This window comes from Fukomys damarensis, unplaced genomic scaffold (assembly GCF_012274545.1).
Source record: "Fukomys damarensis isolate Sample0158 unplaced genomic scaffold, DMR_v1.0_HiC HiC_scaffold_27, whole genome shotgun sequence".
Taxonomy (NCBI): Eukaryota; Metazoa; Chordata; class Mammalia; order Rodentia; family Bathyergidae; genus Fukomys; species Fukomys damarensis.
Genome location: NW_022900939.1, coordinates 1,700,048 through 1,719,836, shown reverse-complemented (window position 1 = coordinate 1,719,836; position 19,789 = coordinate 1,700,048). Strand labels below are relative to the sequence as shown.

The following is a 19,789-nucleotide window of genomic DNA, read 5'->3' as shown; positions in this document are numbered from 1 at the left end:
CCCACTGACTTACATGTCACTCACGTGTTCTCGCAGACCAGGAGGCTGGAGGTTGAGCCCAAGGCCCTGTCACACCCACGTGTCCCATGAGAGCAGGCATTTGGCTCACACACAGCTGACTTTTTGCTGTGTCTTCACGTGGTAGAAAGAAGGGGCAGAGCTCTCAGGGTCTCTTTTCAAGGTTGCTGATACCACTCTCCCATGGAGGCCCCACACTCAGGAGCTGATCACGTCCTCCTCTGTCTCCTCGCACCAGGACTCCCGGAGTCAGTTTCAACGCATAGGGCTGGGGATTTGGCTCAGTGGTTCCGCTGTGCAAGGGCTCTAGTTCAAACCCTTTTACAAAAAAAAAAAAAAAAAAAAAAAAAGATTTCAACACAAATTTTGGAGGACCCAGAAACTCAGTCCACAGAGATCAGCACAACAGTCAAGCGATCAAAGAACAAGCACTGGCGAATGTGCATGAACTGACATCATTTGCTTCCTTAACTGATATGATGGATAATTAGTATGTATGCAACAGTGCTGACTTTGTGTTCTTGCTAAATAGCTTGAATTCATGAAAAAAGAACTTTCTAGAATATAGGGAAATCATCGAACAACTAATCCAGACTAAGTCAACATAATAAAATACTAAAACAGCTGCCAAAACAAACAAACAAAACAGGGTGGGAACTGTTCTGAGAGTCTAGGTTATAGGAGTATGTATAGACGCTGTAGTCCAAAGTACATTATATAAGTGAGCTAAATTTATACATATATGTACTAAACATATGTATGCACAAAACATATAGATGCATAAAACACATATTTGTTTTAAAAACATGCATATTCCTTAACAGATATTCCTTGTTTACCTACCTATGTACTGACTGTTTTGACTTACAACCCATGCATTTTGTATTTTTTTTCAGCTTTAATTGAGTTTATTGGTACATTTTAGGGATACAGTACAGTTGTATTCATTGTTGGGATCTTGTACCTCTACATGACAAGTCTTGATTCTCATTTTTTCCTCTTACCCCTGCCCTTTCTTCACCCAACCCATGCATTTTGGTTGTACACTTCTGTACATCTTGCTTACAGAGCCTCAATGTATTTTTTTGGTACTGTACACCTTGTTTATGCAGTGCTGTAATTTTTGCTGATTGTACTGGACAATACACTACTGTAGTTTTATGTTCTCTTATAGGTTATGATAATGCATGTAAAAGTTATGCAAATAAAAGCAAAGTCATTAGGTCACAGTTTCCTTTGGCCATTTATTCATTCTAAATATTATAATATACACACTGCATACAGTTCCTAATTTAATTACTAATTCATTTAAAAACCTGGTCACAGGAATGGAACTGGGTCATTAAACAGTGTGTCTGTACATGTGTAACTTATAAATTATATATGATTTGTTCACACATAAGTTATATATGTCATTGGAGGACAAGTCAGGAAATTTTAGTAGGAACTACAGATTAGATTAGGATATTAATGAAATTTGAAATATTATAACTGTATTGAGAGACATGGGAAAAGGTTTTACTTAGCAGGAATATACTATTTCGAAACCAAGTACGGTGAGGTCATGTCCTTCCTTCTGCTACAGCATCTACTGTATATATTTAGGGTATAATGTGATATCATCAGATGCGGACAATCACATGGCTAGTGCCGTGAAGTGTGTCACCATAGCTATTGTGTCACAGTGGCCTGTGTGTGTCAAGAGCAGCTAGAATCCACACGTTTAGCATAAAGCCTCAATACAATGTTAAGTCTTGGCTTCATGTTATACGGTGGAGCTTCAAATTCGCTCACCCTACATCCCCTGTGTGCTGTGTCTTTTGACCCGTGTCTCATCTCCCCACTTCCTCCCTCCAGTCCTTGCCTGCACCTCCAGTAATCACTGTTTTATTCTCTATGTCTTCAATGTTTTTCTTTTAGAGTCTACACCTATGTGAGATCATGGGGTGATTTCCTTTCTTTATTTGGCTAATTTCACTTTGCAGAATACTTTCTAACTTTACTCATGCTGTGAAAATGACAGGCTCTTCCCCTTAAGGCTGAACTTCATGGACACACACTTTCTTTACTGTTTGCCTGTCAATTGTCACCTTTGGATCATTCCACCTCCCAGTTGTTGCCCATAATACTGCAGTGAATGCAGGAGTCCATACTTTTTAATGGAGGTGGATTTCATCTCCTCTGGCACATATTGCAAAGAGGCATTGCTGGGTCATGGATTAATCATATTTCATCCTTTGAGGAACCGTCATATTGGATGTTTAGGAAACCCTAGCTGTACCAATGTGCACACTTTCTGAGAGTGTGCACATTCTCTCTTTGTCTGGCCAGTGCTGCCCCACTGTCTTTGGATAATAGCCATTCCTACTGCAGTGAGTGGATGTCTATGGCTTCAGTTTGAATTTCCCTGATGATTAGTGATCGCCAGCTTTTTCCATGAATCTCTCTGCCACTTGGGTATGCTCTTTGAAGAAGAGGCTGTGCATGTCCTTTGTTCAACTGGCTCGTTATTTTCCAATATTAAATTATATGTGCATACTCTAAATTTTGGATGTTAATCCTTATCAGATATATGGTTTATGAACCTTTTTCCTAGCTCATACGTCAGCTTTTGTTTTTACTCATAGTTTGATTTTATGTACAGAAACTTCAGCTTGATAGAGTTGCATTTATTTATTTTTACTTTGGTTTTTTGTGTAAATTACAGTTTTTATTGATGTGGATCATTATTATTGTGTACAAGAGCAGACTTCCCTGTGGGGTGCAGCTGTGCTCACTGTTTGCAGAAACCAAGTGCTTGGGGTGTGACTGTGCTTCTCAGGCTCCTAGTTGGCTTTTGCAAACTGTGCAGGATAAAACTGAGGAAGCTGCAGTCTAGGGTTCCTTCAATCTAATAGATGCTGCTATGAAGTTTCACAGCAGGGAACTGTGCTTCAAGGACCTCAAGATAAAGAACAATAGATAATTTATGTCCAACATGTGGTTTAATATGTATTTTAAAAAATATTCTCACCTAGTTCTCCCAGCCGTGCTGTGAGGCAGGTGGAGGTATCCTTTGTATGTATGTATGTGTACAATTCAGTTGGTTGGTTTTTTGAGACAGGGTCATACATGGCACAGCCAGGCATAATGGTGCCTGCTTGTAATACCAGCTAGTTAGGAGGCTGAGGCAGGATGATCACAAGTTCAGCCGGGCATGGTGGCATAGGCCTGTAATCCTAGGTTTTGGGAGACTAGGAGGATCCCTGCGAGTTTAAGGTCACCCTGAAATACATAAAGAGACCCTGTCTCAAAAACATGAAACAAACAGAAAGTAAAACTTAAGTTTGAGGCTAGCTTGAACAACTTAGTATACTATCACAACAGTCTCCACTACAATATTAAAAAGGGGGAGTCAAGAGGGGGTATGGTGGTGCATGCCTGTAGTCTGGCATTCAGGAGGCTGAGGCAGAAGGATCACTTCAAGTGTGATGGCAGCCTGGGCTACATAGTGAGTTCAAGGCCAGCCTGAACTACAAAGTATTTATTTTTACCTTGTAGCCCGAGGTTTGGTGTGATTTGCAAAGACATCATTGCCAAGTCTAAGGTCAAGGAATTTTCCCCTATTTAAATTCTATGAACCCTATGATTTTAGGACTTATTTTAGCTCTCTCTCTGTCTCTGTCTCTCCTATTGAGGATTGAACTTGGAACCTTGAACCGGTGAGGCAGGCAACACTGCACTAAACCCCTGACTCCTATTTAGTTCTTGTGTACATTTTGAGTTGCTTTTGTGTATGGTATAGGTATCCAATTTTGCATGCATAAATCCAGTTTTCTAGGACCATTCTTGAAGATACTATCTTTTCCCTCATTGCCTCTTCTTGGCATCATTGTTGAAAATTAGTGGACTGTTAGCTCGGACCACTGAAACAACATAGCTGATATCTGGGTAATTTGTAAATAAGAGGAATTTATTTCACACAATGTGGAGGCTGAAAGTCCAAGATTAGGCTCTACTAAGCGCGGTTTTTGGTGCCGTCCCTGTCTGTGCTTCTATCGTGGAGCTCTGTTACTGTGGATGCTTAGTGCTGGCCCGACAGGAGGAGGAGAGACAGTGGGGCCCAGTCCTGAGACACGAGGCCCTGATCCCACTGATGAGGGAGGAGCCATCAGAGCACAGCGCCCCCCCCGGACAGGCACCGCAGCACCCTGCTCCGGAGGTGAAGCGCCAGCACGGATTCCTTAGGGTCACAGACGTCCACTCAGCTTGACCATTTTCGTGCTCACTTGTATCCTGCCCCATAAACTATGACCTAGATCAGTGGAAGAACATGGTCCTTCTTGGTCTCATGTATGTATAAGAACGTCAGCCTCGTTACAGACACTTCGTGAGCATGTGTTGGATAATACGATAAATTAGAGTACATAATATATACAGGTGCCCACGTATTCTTTTATGCATTCAGTGGAGAACGAGAGGATCAACAGATGACAATCCAAGTACTGGTAGTACTGCTTATATTAGAGCAAGTTATCACCAAAGCTCTAGGAGCCTGATGGTATCTTTTTCTCCTTGAACTGAGTAGAAAGATGAAGTGTGGGGAAACTTTGTATTATATCCATAATTATACAGGCTGCAAATAGCAGAGATGAGATTTTCAAGATAAAAACCCAGGGTGGACAGAAAGCCCACATTCTTTACCACACCCTTGTATCTCCGGTTAACATTCCCTCTGCATGGGAGGGAGGTGGCACATGAATATGTCACTTCTGAGTTTCTGTAGGGTGCTTTGGCACTGTGATATGAGAGCAGATTGCTTCCCGTGTACCCACAAATACCATGCATTGTCCCAGCTCACATGCAGCACGGGGTACGGAATTTACTCAGACACAGACCTGCCCAGTGGCCTACATGCAAAGGCTCACGTATATGTAAGGGCTGCCTGTACTCTTCTGTGCACTCACGTGTTGTGTGAGAAAAGCTATACTAGTACATGAGACCCTAATGAGATAATTGACAGTGTGAAATAGGAAGAAAAGGGCTAAAGGTGTGGGGAAAGTGGGAAGGGTAGGAGAAAGGAAAAAAGGGAAAGGAAAAAAATACGAGGAAATGGAAATAAAGTGTTTGTACACAGGGAGGGGAGGAGGGGTGAAGGGAGGGCAGGGACGAGGGGAAAAATGACAACCAAGACCTGTCATGTAAGGGTATAAGATCCCAGTAATGAATGTAACTATACTGTGTACCTAAAATGTACCAATAAACCAATGAGGGGAAAAAAAAGAAGAAATAAAGCAGTGGGAAACACATGTGCAATGTTCTGGGAGGAGAAGAGCCCTTCTCCAAAGCAGGAGTAAACGTAGAGAGGGAGAACAAGCCGGACTGTCCGACAAGGAGCAGTGTCCAGCCTGCAGAGGCCTCATTTCAGAAACACCTTGTCCGCGGTGCTGCCGAAGCTTCTGGGTCAACTGAACACCCTCGTGTAGGGTCCCGAGTGTGAATAAAGTCACTCGGGCGACGTTTCTCAATTAATTGGATGATTTTTATTCTGGTTCTGGTATTCTGTTTAGGGTGGGTGGAAAGATTTGGCAAATTCCTAGGAAAATCAGAGAACATGATTCTGAACACACACACACACTCTGGAGGTACACCCAGGTGGTTTTGTGCAGGGGTTTTACGCTGAAGTCAAGGAACGTTTTCTGGAATGCTTTTCTCAGAAGCTGTCGGAGCCCTGAAACCTCCTTCCAGTGCTGCAGGAGAGGCTGCTTCTGTGTGAGGATCTGATGGCAGAAGCAACACAACCTGTAAAGTCAACCACAATGCCGTAGGTGAGTGAGCAGACTCCTGAGTGTGGATGGACCCATGGGCTGTCTCTCCTGTGCATAGGTCAACATCAGCTGTCTTGGGGTGAGTCAGAAGGACGCCATCCGGGGTGAGCCTGACACAGCTGTGTGAACACTTTAAAAGCACCCCGAAGAGCTTAAGATGTTTGCTGTCCTGCTGTCCTCAAAAAAGTTGTTTAAAGAGCCAGGCGTGGTAGTGCACGCCTGTAATCCCAGCACTTGGGAGGCTGAGGCAGGAGGATCGCTGTGAGTTTGAGACCAGACTGGGCTATGTAGTGAGTACAAGGTCAGTCTCAACTACATACTGAGACCCTGTCTCAAAAAACAAACAAACAAAAAAGTTGTCTAGTGTGACGTCTGAGATGGCGTGGGTTCTGTGGCTGAATGTGGAAGAAGAAAAGAAAGAGGTCCAAACAGGAGCACAGTCACCTGCTCCATGAGCACCGCCTTGTGAGGTGCTGAGTGGGGACCGAGAGGGCCGTGCTCAGGCTCTGGTTGCTCAGAACAGTGATGAGAACCATGTGTTTTGTGTTTCGATGAAGCGGTGATGGAAACTACTACAGACAGCACAGTACTCACCCCACTAGGGAGACAGCAAATCACTTTGCATCCGAATGAAGAGAGGGAGACAGCAACGCAGAATTCCAGCACACTTAAGATGAACATCACTCCATCCAGCCCCTTAACACCAAGGCAGAACACAGGCGTGAGGAGGAGGAGAGATCGTGGACCCCACACATTCGTTCCTAGTTATGGCACCAAAATGCACAAAGCACTGGCTGGGAGTCTGGAACCTGGCTCCGTACACATCCTGAGACTTGGCAAATCCTCTGCTTACTGGATGCCAGTCATGCTCTTATCACTTCACCGATAAAACAATCAGGTTCTTCTCCCTACTTTCGAGGGCTATTATGGAAATACCGTATGAAAGTACTTTAAAAGGGCACATGGGGTTGGTTCTAAACGTTTCTGTCATCTCAGTCCTTTCAGGCACTAGAAATTCATATCACTGACACAATTTTGAGACCCTTTATTTTTGTATTGTCGGCAGATAATGGCCCCCTGATCTTTAAAAGCTGAAGATGTAAACAGTTATAGCTCAAAGGAGAATCTGCTTTATGGAAGGAATTGTTTACAACTCCGCATAATTCACATTATTATGCATTATTCTGCATTATTCACCTGGCTCTGACACAGGTGGAAGTGGACAGAGTGGTTGTCAAAGCAGAAGAGATTTGAAGCTTGTGCTCTGATTTGGAGCCGAGGACGGTGCGATGAACAAAGGGATTCAGGAAGCAGGGGTCAGAGCTAGAAAGTCAGAAGCCCGATTTTCCCTGGAGAACCCAGAGAGGGCTATAGCCGAGCCAAGTCTTTGCCTTTAGCTGAGAGAGACCTATCTGGAACTGCAAAACTCCCAAATGAAGGAGAATAAATATGAATTATGCACACAGTTAGTATGGGTTTGTTTATGCCACAATAAGAAAGCGATGCTGTAAGGAACACCTGCTTAATTCACCCCAAAAGCAATTGGTTTAAAGTTTATATTCATCCAAACTGAGGGCTCAAATTGAGGAATATTAGGAGGCACGGTTATTCCTAATATCTCACCCTGGATGGATCTGAGATTCTTTGGCTTAAACATTCTGTGTTTCCCTCTCCAAGCTTAGGGACAGATAACCCATCTACTGTGAAAGAATCAGTGGGCCACGAGCTCAGTTCCGAGGAGACACGGACTCAGTGGACCTGAGAACATCTTACTTCATTGCTTCTTTATGCGCTTATGCTTTTATCGACTCCGTACCTCTGTATGCCAGGCATGGCTTTAGGCCTAGATATGGAGAGCAGCCAACAGAACAGACAATGCCCAGTCTCCCAGGGTCTTGCCCTCTAGCAGAGGAGACTAGGAGTTGGAACACTCTGGGGCCAGATAGCATATATTTTAGATTTGCTGGCCCTAATTTCTTTGTTTCTGGACTCAACTTGGGCATTTCATCAAAGAAGCAACATCACACAGTATGTCAGCCAACGGACTAGGCTAGAGGTCAGTTTAATCCTACTTGCAAAAGCAAGTGCAGGCAATACTTCCCAAATAGTAGCAAATATCTACATCTACATCGATATCATTTTGGTTTCTATTTATAGATCTATCTCTACTATGTAGCTGAATCTCCATTTCAATCCCTCCCTGCCTCCCAAAGACATCATCCATTTCTGAATTATGTGGATGTACTTTTTCTGTCAGTCCACGTAAGAGTACAGCCATAAAAGCCAAATATACATACTCTCTCTCTCTCTCTCTCTCTCTATATATATATATATATATATGAACTATATATGAGATTACACACACACACCACACACACATCTATAATAGCCATACTGAATGCATTGTTTTGAGCCTTATAATACTGATATCTCTCTATTAACAGTATAGTTGGCTGACAACTGGAAATTTATATGGGTAGGTCTAGTGATCCTTTTTCTACAAAGGATTCACATTTTCTAACCTCTATTTATACTTATGAGGGTTAATTAACATATACTGTTCTTTTTTTTTGGTACCGGGGATTGAACTCGGGTCCTTGCATTTGCAAGGCAGGCCACCGAACCTCTGAGCTAAATCCCCAGCTATACTGTTCATTTTTAAATTTAAATTATTATGGTACAAGATAATTTGCCATTCATCCCAGTCACAATATGTCACTCACTTCAAACACACTCACCCCTTGCTCTTGCCACATTCTGAAGCAGCTCTGGAAGTCCTCTTCTGTGAGTGCTTTATGAGGTGGGATAAAAAATACAGTGAAAGCTGCTGCCAAGTGACTTCAATAGAGAAGCAGGTTCACAAAAACAGGACGCTGTGTCCTCATCCACCTTACTCACTGGGCCTATGCCATGTGACTTCTGGCTCTTCCCCAGACTCAAAATGACCATGAAAACAAACATTTTGAATGAACACAGAATGTGAAGGCACCCACAACGATACAGCTGAAGACACAGAAGAGGAGTTCCAGAACTGCTTCAGAAAGTGTCAGGTAAAGTGGGATACGTGTATGCATCTGGCTTATTTCACTTAGTGTAGCGGTAGTCAGTTTCACCCAATTTCCTGCCACAGACATAATTTTGTTCTTCTGCACTCTGTGCATAGACCACACTTGGTTTGTCCACACATCTATCAGGTGCCTGGGGCTCCATATCACGGCTACTGTGAATTGTGCCACAGTAAGTGTGAGTGTACAGGTATCCCTACAGTATGCTGAGTTCACTTCCTCTGTGGATCTACCCCATTCTGTACTGAATCACGTGGCATCTTTATGTCTGGTTTCCAAGGAGACTTCATACTTATTTCCACAGTGGCCATATTAAACTTACATTCCCTGCAGCATGGGAAGGGTTCCTTTCCCCCTACATTTTTACCAGCACTTATTGTCCTTTGTATTCTCCATGACAGCCACTCTGAGATGCATGAGCTGGAATCTCAAAGGGGCTTCGATTTGTTTCTCCAGTGGCTAAAGATAGTGATCTTTGTGTCCAAAATATTTGATTATTTACTGGTAGTTTATATGAAGTTTTAAAAAAATTCTTATGATTGTTGATATTAATCTTTTATCAGAAAATTAGCCAGCAGAGATTTTGTTCTACTGTGCACTTGAAGAGGTTATTTCGGTGGCTTGCTGAGAATTAAAAACCACTGGGTGAACAAAAAGTTGTCTCAATAAAGGCACAGCAGGATGCATCTGTTCACGCGAGGAGACATGAAAATGAGTCCCAAAGCAAGGCTTCCAGATCATCTAAGGCAACCCCAAAGGGAAATGAGATGGAACAATCTGACACTCAACTGCCTGGACTCCCTGAACTGGCAGTGAAAGAGGATCTGGGAAAGAGGATCTGGGAAAAATGAAGTCAGAAATAATTTCTCAGAAATAGAAGATTGATCAGAGTCAAGGAAGAAACTAAATAGAGTGCAGATGACATTAAAAAAAAAAACTGTTCACAGAAGCAATGGCAGAAAATGTCCCAAGAAGTGGAAAACAATTTGACATATAGATAAATGTGACATATAGGACTCTAACTAGCCACGATAAAAAAAATTCTACACATAGGCATATAATAGTTAAGATTCCAGAAACCCAATAGAAGAACAAACTTCTATGAGCAGTCAGAAAAAAGAAATAAATCACATACAAAGGAAAGCGTATTAGAATCACACCAGACTTTTCAACACAAACCCACAAGGCAAGAAGAACTTGGAGTGATATATTTCAAGCCCTAAATGAAAACAACTTCCAACCCAGATTGATGTACCCTGCAAAACTATCTTTCAAAATTGACCGAGAAGTAAGATAGTTTCATGACAAAGAGCCCCTGAGGATCTTCATGAATATTAAACCAGCACTCCAAAAAGTTTTAAACAATATTCTAGGAAAAGACAAAGAGGATAACAACCCCCAGGAAGCCCAGCAGAATGAATCCATCAGGTATGACAAGAAATTAAATGCAAAAGGGGAGAATCCAACAACAAGAAAAAATCATGACAAGGATAAGTCATACATATCAGTTATAACCGTCAATGCTAGTGGTCTCAATTCACCAATCAAAAGAAATAGATGGGCAGAATGGGTCAAGAAGGATGATCCAAGAATATGCTGCATAAAAGAAACACACTTAAGTAAAAGAAGAAACTCATAGACTGAAAGTTAAAGGGTAGAAAACAATATTCCATGTGACAAGAACCTGAAAAAAAGCAGGAGTAGCTATCCTCATGTGGATTTCAAACCAACACTGGTTAAGAAAGACAAAGAAAGACACTACATCCTTGTAAAGGGAATAATCCAAGAGGAAGAGATGATAATCATCAACATATATGCACCAAACACTAGTGTGCCCAACAATATAAAACAAATACTAACAGACATGATAAATCAAATGAGTGCTAATACAATAGTAATGGGGGACCTCAATATCCCACTGTCACAAATAAATCAACTAGATAGAAAATAAACAATGAAATACTAGAACTCAAACACGTGAACAAATGAACACAACAGATGTTTACAGAGTGTTCCACCCTACAAAATCAGAGTACACATTCTTTTCAGGTGCACATGGGTTGTTCTTCAAAATAGACCACAGACCCACTCATAGAACATGTCTAACTAAGTGCAAAGGAATTGGAGTTATCAGACTATAGTGCAATGAAATCAGAAGTCAATGGCAAAAGAAACAGCAAGAATTTCATAAATATATGGAAATTGAAGAACACACTCCTGAATAACCAATGAGTCACAGAGGATATTAAAGAAGAAATCAGTCAGTTCCTATAATTAAATGACATTGATAAGACAACATATTGGAATCTATGGGAACAATGAAAGCTGTCTTATGAGGAAAATTCATAGCACTGAAAGAGCATATTAGGAAAATAGAGGAAGCACAAGTAAAGTATCAAATACTGAATTTCAAGCTTCTAGAAAAAGAAGAGCAGGACAAACCCAAAGCTCATAAAAGCGAGGAAATTATAAAGATCAGAGCAGGAATCAATGCAATGGAGACCAAAGAATGATACAAAAAATCAACAAAGCCAAGAGTTGGTTCTTTGAAAGAATAAACAAAATTGACACACTCTTAATCAACCTTGGGAAAAAAACCCAAATTAGGAATGAAAAGGGTGAAATTACAACAGACCCAGCAGAAATCCAAAGGATCATCAAGATCTACTTTGAGAAACTTTATGCCAATAAAATGGAAAATACAGAAGAAATGGACAGTTTCCTAGATTTGTATGAATTACCAAAGTTGAATGAAGGTGACCTAAAAATTCTAAACAATGCAATATCAGACAATGAATTTGAAAATGTAATTAAAAACTTACCAACTAAGAAAAGTCCGGGTCCTGATGGCTTCACTGCTGAATTCTACCAGACATTTAGAAAGGAACTACTGACACTTCTGTTTAAACTCTTCAATGAAATTGAAAGGGAAGCAATAGTCCCAAATTCATTCTGAAAGCAAGCATCACCTTGATCCCCAAAGCAGAGAAAGACCCAATGGAAAAAGAGAACTATAGATCAACTTCATTAATAAACATAGATGCAAAAATCCTTAATAAGATACTGGGAAATAGAATGCAGAACATCATCTAGAAGATTATATACACCCTGACCAAGTGGAATTCATCCCAGGAATGGAGGGATGGTTCAACATATGCAAATAAATGTAATACTCTATATTAATAGAACCAATAGCAATAAAAACCATATAATCATCTCAATCAATGCAGAAAAAGCATTTGACAAAATCTAACATGGATTTCTGATAAAAACCCTACAGAAAATTGGAATAGATGGTTTCTACCTTAATCTGATAAAAGCCATCTATGAAAATCCAGATGCCAATATCATACTAAATGGTCAAAAACTGAAATCCTTCATGCTAAAATCAGGAACAAGACAAGGATGTCCACTATCACCACTCCTGTTGTATAGTTTTGGAAACATTAGCTACAGCAATCAGACAAGAGAAAGAAATAAAATGAATAAAGATAGGAAAGGAAGAAGTCAAATTGTCATTATTAGCAGATGACATGATACTCTATTTAGAAGACCCCAAGAACTCCACCAAAAGTCTTTTAGACTTAACCAAACTCAGTAAAGTAGCTGGATACAAGGTTAACGCACAAAACCAATAGCTTTTCTGTACATGGAGATAGACTTACTGAGAGAGAGAGAGAGAGAGAGAGAGAGAGAGAGAGAGAGAGAGATGGTGCAATTAATTCCTTTTACAATAGGATCCCAAAAATTGAAATACCTAGGAATCAACCTAACAAAAGAAATAAAAGACCTCTACCCTGAACACTATAGCATTCTGAAAAAAAGAGACTGAAGAGATATAAAAAATGGAAAGACTTTCCTTGTTCCTAGGTAGGGAGAATCAACATAGTGGAAATGGCCATACGTCCAAAAATGCTACATAGATTCAATGCAATCCCAAATGAAATCCCAGCAGCATGCTTCACAGACCTCGAGGAAACAATTCAAAATTAATTTGGACAAAGAAGAGACCTAGAAGAGCAAAAGCAATTTTAGGCAATAAAGAAAAGTTAGGAGGTTTCACAGTCCCCAACATGAAACTATACTACCAAGCAACTGTGATAAAAACAGCATGGTACTGGCAAAGAAACAGACCTGAGGACCAGTGGACCAGATTAGAAGATAAAGAAACAACTCCAGACACACTCACCCACCTCATCTTAAACAAAAGAGCCAAACACCTTAAGTGGAGCAAAGACAGCCTCTTTAATAAATGGTGCTCGAAAAACTGAGTTTCAACTTGCCAAAGATTAAAACTAGACCTGTGTCTCTTGCCATGCACTAAACTAAAATCAAAATGGATTAATGATCTAAACGTTAAAATAGAAACACAAAACTGGCTGGAAGAGAGGTTAGGTAGAACTCTTGAAGTCATTGGTGTAGGAAAAGATTTTATGAACAAAACCTCAGTTGCCCATCGGCTAGTGCAAACAATCAATAAGTGGGATGTCTTCTTATTTAAAAGCTTCTGCACAACACAAGAAACTACCAACAGTGTGACGAGACAACACACAATGTGGGAAAAAAATTGTCACCAGCTCTTCCTCAGACAAAGGTCTACTATCTAAAATATATAAAGAATTTAAAGAAAAATCAGAACTCCCAAATTTAAAGACCCAATCCAAAAATGGGCATCTGAAATGAACAGACATTTCTCAGAAAAAGAGGTAGAAATAGTAAATAAGCATACGAAAAAATGTTCAACATCACTGGTCATTTGAGAAATTAAAATGGAAACAATGCTGAGATTCTACCTCACCCCAGAAAGAATGGCTGCTATATTGAAATCAACCAATAACAAATCTGGCAGGGCTGAGGAGATAGAGGAACCCTGCTCCACTGCTGGTGGGAGTGCAGACTGGTGCAAACAAGGGGGAATTCAATACGGAGATACCTCAGAAAACTAGGATTAGAGGTTCCATTTGGCCCAGCCATCCCTCTGCTGGGTATCTTTCCGAAAGAATTAACAGAATCATAACACAGTGATATATGTGCACCCATGTTCATAGCAGCAAAATTCATAATAACTAAAACTGGCAAGCAGACCAAATGTTCATCAACTGCAGACTGGATAAAGAAAATGTGTTTTTTTAAAAAATGAGACTACTACTCAGCCATAAAAATGAGAAATTAGAGACATTTATAGCTAAAATAATGCACATTTAGGTGATACTCAAGTGACATAAATAGGACACACATGTAAATACTGAAAAGTTTCTCTAGTGTTAGTAATTGAAAGTGAAAATAAGGACTAAAAGGTGTAATAGATAATGTGAAAAAGGAACAAAAGGGACAAAGAGGAAGGGGTAATGGGAGGAGCAGGGGAATAAGAAAGAAGGGAATGGAATTAGTGAGAACATGAAAAATAATGAAAACAAAGTCTTTGAAGGCAGGAGGGAGGGGTTGAAGAGAGGGTGGGAGAATGAGGAAAAAATAAGAACCAAGGTACCAATTTCCAACAATGAATGTCATTGTGTTGTATACGTTAAATATACCAATAAAATTAATTTTTTAAAAATAAAAGCACTACCATTGCTCCTGCGTAATATGTCCTTGTAAATGGGGAATTTCCACTGTTTGGTGAGAGAGGAGGAAGAGGACAGATACCGCTGACCAGTGAGCAGAGCCCGGGAGCGCGGGTGGTCAGAGGACAGCGGGAAACACAAACGCGTTTGTTTGCAATGGCTCGCAGCATTTCACTAGCATGGAGGCAGCGGCAGTGCTGGTGAGCTGCAGGGCTCGGAAGGGGCTCTGTGCACTCACCCGGGGCACAGACTCCAAGCGCTTTCCCTGCTCGCAAGGGCTCGTGTGAGTAATAATCTGCAGGATGAAGCAATGAGGATATCGTGTAGATGAGGGCAAATGGCCCAAAAAGAAGCAGTAAAATGCAGACGGCCTTCCGGGAGTTGAATGGTGCGGAAAACATGGCATATGTTACAGGGACACCCTGAGATGCCCAGCAGCGCACGGCCGCACAGTGCTCAAGACAATTTTCCTTTATCATCAGAGAACCACAGAACCCTACTGGGCTGAGTCAGGAAGCCCTGGGGGCATCCGGGGACTGGCATTGCCTTCTAGTTCAGATGGGATAACAGTAGATACAGATCGGTGTTCTTAATTAAACTGTAAAAGTGGTGCCCAAGAGCCGCACGCAGTGAGCACCACGGGCAACGCGTTCCTCTCACTCGGCCTCATCCCTTGTAGAGGACAAAGAGAGGAGGTGCATGAGCTGGATGCCTGAGTGAGTTTGTTCTGTTTCTCAGTGGGTTCCTCTTTCCCCCAAAGACCCAGCACTCCCCAGTGTTGATGGCCGGTTCTGCCAGAGCCGGTGCCCTGCATTCTTGGCTGCTGCACTAGCGTTCCGTGACAAGAGGGGGCACTCACTATTAGAATAGATTGTCGCAGGTAACAGTTTTCTGATGTGTTGCGATAGTAGTAGCAGGAAAAGGGATACGCTGCATTTAAGACCAAGCTGACTATAAGGAGGATCATTCCCACTCCAGCAAAGACAGAGCTGGTGATGTTCAAGCCTAAACTGGCTCGGACCTAGAAAGGAACAAAAGTCAATGAAACAATCCAGGGGCACACTCAGCCAGTTCTACATTATTCGTGTGAAGGCTTACCATTTCTTTCGCCACACATCTCATACTGTTTTCAGTATTTTAATAGTTTCCAAAGTTACCTTTCCCTAAATTGGAAATGATTAATCTCTCACCAAGACAGAAATACAACCTTGGTATTTCCTAGTTTACCTCGCTCAGATGGTGTCTATGAGCACAGGGCAGCCACTCCGGGTCTCCTCGCCGGGATTCCCAAGTCCTCTGCCCCTCAGCTGCACAGCCTGCTCCCTGCAGCTCCCCCCTGCTCTGCTGCAGGGGCTGAGCACTCCAAATGCTTCAAATCCTACCTGCTCCTCATGGCTCTACCCTTGGCGTGTTATGTCTCAGATTGGTCTTTCCTTCTTTCCAGCCTCTTTTCATGGTGGAATAAGCTTTTCATGAGAATGAAAATTGCTCGGGAAAGTGTGACTGTGGGACAGACCCTTAATGGCTGTAGCCAGAGGAGATGTTAATGACAGGTGCTGGCCAGATTCTGGAAAGGCCACATTGATCTTGCCACAGTTTGATGCTTGCATTTTCAGCAGATTCATAGATGCAGATATAGATTTATCTATGGTGTCTTAACCCAGATTTGTGAAAGACATACTGACCCGAGAGTGATAATTTAAATTTGTTTCTTCTTGAGTAAAAGCTTACTGGAAAACTGAAAACTCAAAACCCTTCTTGGGTGCAGTTGAAGCAGCATTTCAATCAATGAACATTGCATAGTGCCTGCATCCTGGGCCCAATCTCAAGTTCCAGCTACTCTGACTCTGCGAGACGTTCCTTCTCCAGAACTTCTGTGCCTCTGTGCAGAGTCCCTCGGCCATAGTCTTGCCAAAATATTCAGCATCATACGATTAACCACGATTATCCAAGCATCTGAGTTTAACTATTGAATGATCCTTCAAAGTAAAGCTCAGGACACTTGATTCTTTTAAAGAAACAATGTTTTATACCCATTCAGAATGCATATTTGATGAGATTTTTCCTCTTTTGATACCAAAATAAAATAAAGGAAAGTAGAACTCACCAGACCTTTTGTAGTTCTTCTTGCTGCTGCAATTGAGAAAGATCCTGAAATAATAAACTAGGAATGAGAGGAAAAAGTTAGGTTAAAAACTTAAATCACTATGACAAATCATAATATATTAAAATTTACTCCTACATTTTATCACCATGTTAGACAGAGTGATAGTTTAAAAGAGACCCTGAAGTTTGCTGATCACTGTTCCATTCTTCCACTAAAGAACAGAAGAATTCTATGAGATAAATTCATGGGAGAATTCATCAAGCTTTTCAAAATATAACTAATGGTAATAGTCTTAACATTGTTTAAAGTCCCTGAGTCATATAGTATCCAGATTCCTGAAAAGAAGTAATGCTAATATGATGTCCATGCTGATATGATACTCAAAGAAAAATAGGAGAAGTTAAGCACTATTTGCGCTTAAAATACCTATTAAAAGTCCTGAGCAAAATAATGGCAGAGAACAATTTAGATTTCGTATTTGATGATGACTGGAACACACTAGCTTATTGCTTTCTGCCATCCGGGCAACAGGTTTTCATTTTCTAAAACCCCGGGAGTTGATTTGGTTGAATTCTCTGCTTTACATAATTCAACTTTTCAAAGTTCTGAATTAGTATTCCAAATCTGATTTTAGGAGATTTAAAAACTATAAATGAATTCAAGGTGAAAGAATGAATAAATAGCTTAATAAATGTGCTTTTGATTTTCACAAAATTTTATATAACAAAGCAAAACAATTTTACGAAAACCACCCTGAAAAAATTAACAGAGAATACCACCCATCCTTTTATCTGAGAGAAATCATGAACTGTGATTTTTTTGTTTAATCAAGGGGTTGGGGTGAGGGAACCTGCAGACATGCATGTGCTAAAGTCCCAGACTGGTGATGCTGCCCGCTGAAAGCTGGATGTGATACAACCTTATTTACCCTACTAACAAAACTACACAAAGCATCTAGACGAAAAAGTAAACATTGAGTGTGAGAGATTGCTATGAATAAAACTGCAATATTCCAAAAATGCACCTAAGAAAACTTGAAAAACCGATTAATGTGGCAGTGATTCTGTGGAGCTGTAAAAAAGTCGTCTGGCTGCCCCGCGTTGGGAGAGGGCACGCGTAAGAGACTTGTGCGATCCTTACTATTGTGCTTGCACTGCGAGAAGGAACCAAACGGGGCGCTGTGCCGGGAAGGCTGGGAGCGCAATTAAAGGAGGCGTGGGGTCTGCCTGACCTCGAAGCGTTTGCGCCAAATCGTGAGAAGCTGAAGGAAGAAGCGCCGGCCACGCCCCGTCTGGGGCCTGGCTTGGGACAGCGCCGCAGCCGCCCGTCCCGGTGACGCCTCCGACGCACGCAGGTGTCAGAAGCTGCGGGAGAGGTTTCCAGGGCGTCCGGGGAACGGACTGAGAAGCGGCGTCGCCGGCTGGACTGGGGAGGTGTAGGCAGCTTTGGAAACGGCCTAAGCGCCTGGAGTCCCGAGTCCTGAACCTGAGAGACCCCGGACAAGTCCGTAGCTAGCCTAACTCCTCATTTCCTCTTTCAAACAAGAATCACGATGACAAAACTTTGGCAGAAGATTTTGTTGTTTGGTTGAGATCGATTTACGCCTATAAAACACTCCACAGGGCGCCTGTACCACACTAAAACTTTGATGTAAACAGATTTGTTGGGCTTTCATCAGACGCAGGAGCCCTGTGCCACTTGCAGATGTAGAAGAGCATTTCCTCCTCTGCGAATTGTAAACTTGTGTACTCGGACGTCCACGAAAACCCTCTTGTGTTTTGACGTGAGGATAGATTTTTAAACGTTCTCAAGTTGTTATCTTCATAAAATTTCACTTAAGGTCATTTTTAGGAAACTTCTGATCTAAAACTAGTTGTGTTTTCTAAGGTAAACACTGGCAGAGCTGACAAACTGCCAACCGCCCCGTTTTCTTCAGTCCCCTGTGACCCTCAGAGCGGTGCGGCACCTTCGCGGCTACAGAAGTGCTCGAGACAGCGAAAGCTCGGAGGCAGCTGGTGCCCCTGATCGCCTGTGCTCTGAGGATGTGGGCCTCGTGTCAGTGCGCAGTGACGCATGAAGGCAAACGGGTGTGCGCTGCTGGCCGCGCTCGCTGAGGTGCTCGCCTGGACTCAGAGCCTGCAGACGCCTCCGCCCCGGGCTGGAAGAATCCGAGCTGTCAGTTTCCGTTGTCCGCTTTGTGTCCATAGCCACACTGTGCTGTGATTCATCTGATAGATATGACATAACTAGTGTTTAATTTTCCACACATTTATGGTGTCATTTCTGTATTAACTAAGAAAGTGAGACAGGAAGGTTAAGCACACTTGTCTTGAAGCTATAGCCCTCTATGGTACAGTCAGGCAAGGGTTGCTGTGCAGATCTGATGGGAGTACAAATAATGCCGTGCACTCTGCAGTTTTGTGAAAAGGGGCCACTCACCATCACAGATCCCCAAACTGAGTACCCCGTGTACACTGTAAAGGCTTTCTGTCCGTACGAAGGTATCGAGCTGCACATCATTACTATTCCCATGCTGAGGTTCATCAGGCCAACCATGACCTGCATAGCCTAGAAAGGACAGAATGAAAACAGATCATCTTGCGCAGAGGGCGTTCACACTACCTGCTACCCAACCACGCAGGTGTTCTCCGTCTTTCGGTGTAGTCTATTATCCTTTAGATATTCTCCTGTCACTTTTTGCATAAAGTGTTACGGATATGCTAACTGACTCCAGTTATCCTTCTGAATAACTGTCACTGTCTTAATAATTTTAAGATTATGGCAGTTTGTTAAAATCTGCCCAGAGATGCTTATGTGATACCTGTAGTGCTATTTGACTTCATCTGTTGCTGCCCCTTACCACTTGCTCAGACTAGGGTGACCCCTAAATTAGGAAGCCATTATTCTAGTAGGCAGGACTGACACAGGAAAGAAAATTAAATATAGGGACAAGAAAATAAAACAAAGAGCATTGTGATATTCTCTTAGGACCTGGGGCCTCAAGAACCAAAAGTATTAATTAAAAGTGAATTAAAAATTGAACTTTGGGAAGGATCCAAAGCTAATGAAAGTGAATTATCAAAACTAGTAAGACACAGAGGTATGCTCAGAGAGAAATTTGTAGCACAAGGTGCATATAATAGAAAAATGCAAGATTTAGGACTAAGGATTTAGCTCAGTGGTACCACTGCCTGCCTCATAAGCACAAGATACAAAAAAAAAAAAAAA

At 41.8% G+C, this 19,789-nt stretch overlaps 1 protein-coding gene across 1 annotated transcript in view; it reads right to left on the bottom strand.

Annotated features, from left to right (window-relative positions):
- Nucleotides 1–5,536: 5,536 nt before the first annotated feature.
- LOC104868331 (membrane-spanning 4-domains subfamily A member 4A-like) overlaps nt 5,537–19,789 on the bottom strand; it is a 25,464-nt gene continuing 11,211 nt past the window's right edge. The window contains exons 3-7 of the mRNA XM_010633077.3: nt 19,001–19,129; nt 16,562–16,618; nt 15,314–15,475; nt 6,420–6,521; nt 5,537–5,799 (exon numbers count right to left, since the gene is read on the bottom strand). Of these exons, the coding sequence (XP_010631379.1) occupies nt 5,683–5,799; nt 6,420–6,521; nt 15,314–15,475; nt 16,562–16,618; nt 19,001–19,129 (567 nt within the window). The 3' untranslated portion in view covers nt 5,537–5,682. The remainder of the gene's footprint in view (nt 5,800–6,419; nt 6,522–15,313; nt 15,476–16,561; nt 16,619–19,000; nt 19,130–19,789) is intronic.